Here is a 7,478-nt window from a genome sequence, read left to right on the forward strand (position 1 = left end):
ACCAGTCCATTCATTGACTCGCTCATTCATTCACTCGTTCCCTTATCTTGCGCGGCAGCAAGATGTGCATTTTGTAAAACAAAAATACCATTACGTTTGGCCGCATTCCGCTAAGCTGCTAGCCGGGACGACCACTCGCACGCCGACATGAGCGGAGCGCTCTTACGCGGTGTCCTGCGCCGCGCGCTCACACGCCTTCCGACCGGCTCCAACAGCAGCAAGCTGGTGCACAAGGGACGCACGGAGGAGATGCAGAGCGAAGCCATCGTGTGGCAGACGATGGAGAAGCGGGACGACGTGGACGACGACGCCGAGGACTCCCGACCCGAGGACGGCAGGACGGCATCTCGCGTGAGCCTCGGGCGTGCGCCCCACCGTGGGAGTTGAGCGCAAAAAAAAAACGCCCTTTGGTTCCCTCGGCGTCGCTGTCGGGGATGACCGCTGGCACGTCGGGCACTCGCTCGCGAGGCCACTCCGACTGTCGGCCGGTCACAAGCACTGGCTGGCTGGAGACGAGGGGGGGGCTCATTTTTAACTGGGAGGAATTTGGGGATGCATGGGTTCATGATGAGATGTGTGTGACTTAATGGGGCCTTAGGTGGAAAAAAACTTTACGTGAATGTTTGGTCCACCTGGTGGACAAAGTGCGGTATTGCAGGAGATGTAAACAGTTACTTGGTAATGCAGTTTTATTAATGATTGTTGTTTCCAAAAAGTCTATCACCCAAGTCACAGGACAGGCTTGTAATGGTATTGTCACGATTTACCCAACATGACATCAATGGCTTCTAATCAACGTCAAACATCAATGTCCGTATATTTGCGTGCAACTGCGGTGGATTCTTTTTCCTTCATTTCAGAATGCCCTGAACGGCAATGGAATAACGCACGGCGCGGGCGCGGAGCGATTATCAAAACGGGAAACTTCAGGTGCAGAAGCAGCTCCGACGGATTCTACCGCCGCCTCCAATCAGCCTGCCCCTGCGGGTGACGCTGCTCCCGCTGCCGCCGCTTCGGGTGAACAAGATTCGGACACGGTGGGTGAGAGCGCTTCTGCGAGCGACGCCTGCCAGTCGCCCGAGCCCGAGGCTGCGGACAAAAACTCTGCTGCAGACGACGACTGCAGCTCCGACGACGACGGCTCCGATGCCGACGTCCACTCGGTTAGCAGGCAGCCGCAGGAAGTCGTCGTCCAGCAGCCTGTCGCGCAAGTCACCGTGGCGCCAGCCGCAGGCAGCAATGTTGAGGATGTGCGCGAGACTGACTTGAGCAACGGAAAACCCATCGAATGCTCGGCGGTTTCGGCCGCTGTGAAGGGCGTCGCGGTAAGTGGCGAGCCGCCTGATGAGAATGCGAAGGCTGGAGCTGCTCCATCAGCTCAGGGGGGGGGACCCGGTGCGAGCGAAGAAAGTGACGAGCCGCCGCCCACAAGCACGAGCGCGGCTGCCGCGTCAAACCCTCGCGACGATGACGGAGAAGCGAACGCTGCCGAGCAGGACGAGACGGCGCCGCGTTCGGAGAGCGCAGCAGCGGCGTCAACTCCTGCCGAGCGTTTGGCACCAAAGGAAAGCGGCACAGCCAGTGCTGTGATTGCGGCGTTGGAACAGAACGGCGAGTCTAGCGATCCCATGAATAGCGTAGACGTCAATGGTGCTCAGAAAGCCGTGGACGCCGATGCTGAAGATAACGGCGTTGACGAGAAACCTGCATCTCCGCCGAAGGTTGGCTCGACGCACGGGGTGGATAGTTCTGCCGACGCTAATCCGCCGCCGTCGTCGCCGTCAGACGATGCCGCGAAGCCGCAGGTCGCCACTCCGTCCAGCGCCGCCACCACCTCCTCCTCCTCCTCCACGGAGGGGGGGGCAGCGATAGATGAAAGCCGCGTCCTAGTGCAGCTCCTCAACGACGCGTTCGAGGATGACGATCTGTCGAGCAAAGAGGACGACGACGACGATGACAATGGCGGCGGCCCCACCGGGTCCAGCATCGTCGTGGGGGGTGTCGGGATGAGCGGCGGCCAGGTGGCCGGAGTTTCGTACGCGGCGGGAGGACACAAAGCAAACGGCGTGAGAGAGCCACGCCGCCCGCAGTGGGACGATCACGATGTGCCAACGTTCAAGGGGGAGGTGCGGGAAGACAACACCGAAGCGAAGGGGCGCAGGTGTTGCAAAATGATGTGATCACTACGCAGACTTTGTACGCGCCGTTTGTGTGCGCGGGTGTGACAACCCAAGGTGTGGCTCAGGCCGTAGAGCATCAGGGGTCATTCTAGATTTATAAGCAGCAGGGGTGTCATTCGTGCGATTGCGAGTTCACGTCCTGGACTGGTTGACAGAGCCCTCATTGTCGCCGTCTTTCCCCACGGTTGGTAGAATGAGCTGTGTACAATGTCGTGTGAAGTTCAACATCGGTTGTAGCGTGGGACCCGCTGGTCCCCTTCTAGTGGAGTGTGAAACTTCCCGCTGCTGGCTCAGGATAGCTAATGAAGATGAGCAGAACCAAAACGCTCGTTTGATTGTGCTGTGGTTCAAACTGCCCCGCGAATGGAACTGAATATACATTTGTTCACTATAATATTCGTTTATGAAATTATAAAAAAAGCACACACAAAAACCTAACTGTACATTATTCGAACATTTAGCCTTACGTTTTATTTGCTCCCGCGAGTTTCGCAAAGTGCATGCAGTCGCAATGCTGGCGGCGTGTCGAATCGCATCACAGACCAATCAAAGCTGTGGACAGTGTTAATGTGAACTCCGAAGTGTCGTTCTCACATCGGCAGATGCATTCAAATTCTAGATTTGAAGCTTTCGTGACTGCAAGGATTCATACTCTTAGTTCTTTCGGTAAAGTCACGTAGGTAAAAAATGAAATAAAAATTTATAAAAATAAAAACAATAAAATCACGACGTTTCGGAGGCAGCACAAGCTTCCGTCTTCAGACGGAAGCTTGTGTTGCCTCCGAAACGTCGTCTGAAGACGGAAGCTTGTGTTGCCTCCGAAACGTCGTGATTTATTGTTTTTATTTGTATTACTTTTTATTTCATTTTTTACCTGCGTGACTTTACCGAAAGAACTAAGAGTAAGATGCATTCAAAGTCAAGGGTGCTACCTAGCTTCGAACAAAACAGCCTTTGGCCCAGCATAGGGGGGGGGGGGGGGCGATAAATCTTGTGTTTAGTGACTCGATGAGACCGTTGCCAACTTGCGTGTGTCAGGGGCGTGCTTGGAGCATCGCTTCAAATTGCGCCGAGTCGTGAAGACCTCCGCCCCGTTACGTTGCGACGTGGAGCCCCGTTATGCGGGTCCCGGGGTGGTGGGACACATTGGGGGCCCCCCGTGTGAAATCACCTTCATTGTGCTCGTTGGCACTGTGGGGGCCAAACTCGGCCTGCTCGTATTTACCTGCAGTAAAGTTCAAATACTGTAATCGGTGAGAAGGAAACAAAAAAAAACTGCTGACAATGATTGAATGCCTAAGTTATGCGTCGTATTTGTGGGATCATGTAGTGATTTGTAATATCGTATCAGTCGGCTGTACACAGTCGTCGTGTTTATTAAACTCGTGCTTCGAGTGTAGCGCACACTGAACCCCGAAACGATTGTTGTGTTCCTAGTTTGTTGCGATTGAAACTTTGTGTTTTCACGACGGCAAGTGACGCGTATCTACGCATGGCCACGTGTGTGCTTGTGTGTATATGTGAGTGTGTGTCGGCCCGTGGCACCTGGGTCTGCCCCGTGACCTCCTGCCAGCGGGCGTTCGACACTTCACTTGGCCTCAAGGTGCATATGGCCTGGCACAAGCGTCGTGGTGACGTCACCGCCACTTAGTGGCAAATGCCGGTTGTTGTTGTGTGTGTGACCTGCGGGGAGTGGTAGTGTAGGGGTTAGCGCGCTCCGCTACGAACCTGGCGACCAGGGTTTGATTCCCACTCGCGGTCAACACCAGCGACGATTATCTGAACCGGTCCTGGGGCTCTCCTAGGTCGACTCAGCCTCAAATTAGTACATGGTGCGGTGTGTAAAAACATCGCCACTATGGAGACAAAGGCGACTGGGCCGTGGTGTTGGCCACCCACCCCCTCGTGTGCCGTGTGCTGGCCTTCACAGCTGCCCACTAAAAGTGCTTGCCCCAACAGTCTGGTAAGGCTATATGGGGGATCTTTGTTTTTTTGTGTGTGGATGAGTGAGAGGGCCGAGTGAGTTGAGTGGGTTTTGTTGTGACTTGCAGTGTGGCGGCTGGATACCGTGGGGATGAGATGAGACCATCACAGTCTGGAAAGACCTTAAGACATTGGAGGAGGAATCAAGGGGTGAAGTTCTTGGAAATAGTAACCATTCTGTGTGGATGTATTCAATCTAATCCACCCATTGCGTAGAAAAGGTTCACGTAGTTTTTTTCCAGCACCTCTTTACAGTAGGAAACTTAGCCTCCTCACTGCACAGTATTTTATTCGGCTTGAATCTACGCACATTTGTGGCGTCGTGGAAGATTTCTTTTACAAAGAGAGGGCATCACCCATTAGCAGGTGCCTCATTGGCCTCAGCAGGGGTCTTGCTATATAGAGGATGGTCGTAAGGTCCCTCCCTGGTTTTAAAGTTATGCATGATAAATAATCTCACGCATGTCATAACGAAACCTCATTATTTATCAGTGTCCGTCCATGTAAGCAATACAAGTCTTTTTTTTACGCATCCCATTGGCCACGTGACCTTCTGGAGGTGTTTTTTTCCAGCAGCGCCGGTTTAATCTGTGACCTTTTAATCTGTGAATGTAAACTACTGGACATCTGTAAAAAAAAAAGTGCACGAGTATTGGCTTAAACCAACACTCGTGCACTGCCCGATGTGGCGTTCATCGTTTTTGTTCATACATTAGCATATTTCGTATTTATGTATTTCTCCAAATGTATTTCTCCAAAAGCATTTCATGCGACCTTTCCAGTTGCAGTTATCATCATGGCTTTGAGTTCCGCGACATTTCTTCGTCGAGTTTTGTAAATTTGATCCCCCGATTTGATCACTTGTTCAACACTGCTCTCCTCTTGCGACACATGCAGGATTGACCCTCGGCATGACGAACACCACACCGCTTCCTGTCACGTCATCACCCACAATGTCTTCTCGGTATCGAATATAGAACACACACATATATACATCTTGTTCATTAACAGGATCTGCCCCAACAGTTTGTAAGACTAATTATGGGGTATTTGTGTGTGTGTGTGTACATATATACAAGAATCTTTTGTTGCAGCCTTTTTTTATAAATCCACTGCTGGATGACGCCCTGCCATACTTCACCATGCCGGGCCATTGTAGGTGGGTGAAGGTGGCAAGGTGGGAGGGCCAAGACCCGTTCAGATGTAACTCGCCACCGGTGTTAGCCGTGACCAGGAATCTGATGCCGATAACCAGGTCTATCACTTAGTTCAGTGTTCTTCACTAAATTTTATAGGGGGAGGGGCCTACATTCGCCGATAAGACATCGTCAGTGAGGTCCGTCACACCGCCTGAAAGACAAAATCATTCACAGTTGTGTTATGTCGGGAGCCGCACTGAAGGGCACCAGGGACCGCCAGTGTCCCGTGAGCCTTGCAATGAAGAACTCTGCCTTAGTGCTTCCCATGTACGTGTGTATGTATATGTGTGTGTGTATTCATGCGTATGCAAAAATAGTGGGGAGCGGTAGTGTAGCTATTAGAGCGCTGCGCTACGAACCCGGCGACACGGGTTCGATTCCCGCTCACGGCCAACACCAGTGACGATTATCTGAACCGGTCCCGGGCCTCCCCTAGGTCGACTCAGCCTCAAATGAGTACCTGGTGCGGTGTGTAAACATTGTGCCACTAGGGAGACAAAGGCGGTCGGGCGTGGTGCTGGCCACCCACCCCCTCGTGTACCGTTCCGGCCTTCATAGGTGCTCGCTAACAGCACTTGCCCCTACAGTCTGTTAAGGCTATATGGGGGATCTTTGTATTCATGCGTATGCAAAAATGTCTTGAGTTCTGTGAGCCCACTACTACTCTGTGTCTGCGATCCAGGCAGCACATGTGCTGTGGCTGGATTTGTTTTGTGGTCTCCTTGGTATTTCACGAGCTCAAACGGTTCCATACTTTGCCATGAAAATAAATAAAGGAACTCGTGAGCAAAAAGAAAAAGGAGCGCCAAGCACGCTCTAGTAGGATGATTGGAATACAGAATAAAATTGTGTTTCGATTTAAAGCTTTCGTGACTGCAGGGATTCATCTTCTTGGTTCTTTCGGTAAAGTCACGTAGAAGGGAAATAATAAAATAATAAAAATAAAACATAATAAAAAAATTATCATTATTATTTTATTATTTCCCTTCTATTCCCCTTCCACGTGACTTTACCGAAAGAACCAAGAAGAAAACATTAATTGTGGTCTAAAAGATTAATTTGTTCTTTTTAGTCGACAGCACTTGCGTTGGTTCTTGAATGAACGAAGTTAAAACATTTAAGTTGTATTTGTTTAAAAATAGAAAATGTGCGACAACATGCAGGCACTTTGAAGATACAACTTTGCATTGCATTTTATTACATAAACCTCATATTTATAGAATGTGTGTTTCGTTTTGCTCGAGGTCATTCGTAATACTAAGATATGTTCATCGCTTATAAAAGAAACCCTGACGTCTGGCTTTTAATTCGTTTTGCATTTATATTTTTTCCTGCTGAATGCTTGTGCCGACCAAATCCACTGATGAATTATTTATTTTTATGACACGCTTTTTATTAACTCTGTTGTATCCTCAAATCTTGTAACTCAATTTTAACCCACTTCCCAGTGTGGTATCGACTGCAAACTTGGTATACTTATGTCATACCGATGACAATACTCTATTATATCATTGAAAATAAAATATATACATTTTTAAACATTATTTTTTATATGTTATGTTTCGGCTTGGGTCTAATTGTCCACGCTCAACTGATGTTGGCTGTAAATCACCACGGTCACTTACGTTGTGGCAAGCTTCGGGGCCACTTCCTGGAGTCGTGGAGTTCTTCCATGACTAGTATGGTACTTTTCATTAAAACGTGATAATTGGTTCTTTACCCTTCTATCTGGCAACAAAACTGACACCTTTTTACAAGGAGTCATGTTTGAATAGACCGCAATACCTGCAGTCATAATACTAACAAAAGAACATAACTCTGATAATGTGCACTGTCCTTGAAGTTGATTGGTCCACACCCGAGACAGCTTTCCTTAGAGCCTAGTCTCACATGGGTTGGACCAGATGACGCCTTTTGGCGTCATCTGTTTGTATTATGACTGCAGGTATTGCGGTCTATTCAAACATGACTCCTTGTAAAAAGGTGTCAGTTTTGTTGCCAGATAGAAGGGTAAAGAACCAATTATCATATTTTTACTGGCAAATGAGGTTCCCATAGTGTTCATTAAAACGTGTTTAAAATTTTTATTTTTTATATATATATGGATTTTTACACC

The 7,478-nt window shown here is 49.4% G+C and overlaps 1 protein-coding gene across 2 annotated transcripts in view; it reads left to right on the forward strand.

The window, feature by feature from the left end:
* The window catches only part of LOC144941975 (uncharacterized), a 40,795-nt gene extending 37,795 nt beyond the window's left edge, over nt 1-3,000 (forward strand). The window contains exons 10-11 of one of the 2 annotated variants that reach the window (XM_078868552.1): nt 216-351; nt 861-3,000. In XM_078868552.1, coding sequence (XP_078724678.1) covers nt 216-351; nt 861-2,180 — 1,456 coding nt within the window. In that variant the 3' untranslated portion in view covers nt 2,181-3,000. The remainder of the gene's footprint in view (nt 1-215; nt 352-860) is intronic. The other variant, XM_078868553.1, reaches the window with a different exon arrangement.
* Nucleotides 3,001-7,478: the final 4,478 nt, after the last annotated feature.

Source organism: Lampetra fluviatilis, chromosome 26 (assembly GCF_964198595.1).
Source record: "Lampetra fluviatilis chromosome 26, kcLamFluv1.1, whole genome shotgun sequence".
NCBI lineage: Eukaryota > Metazoa > Chordata > Hyperoartia > Petromyzontiformes > Petromyzontidae > Lampetra > Lampetra fluviatilis.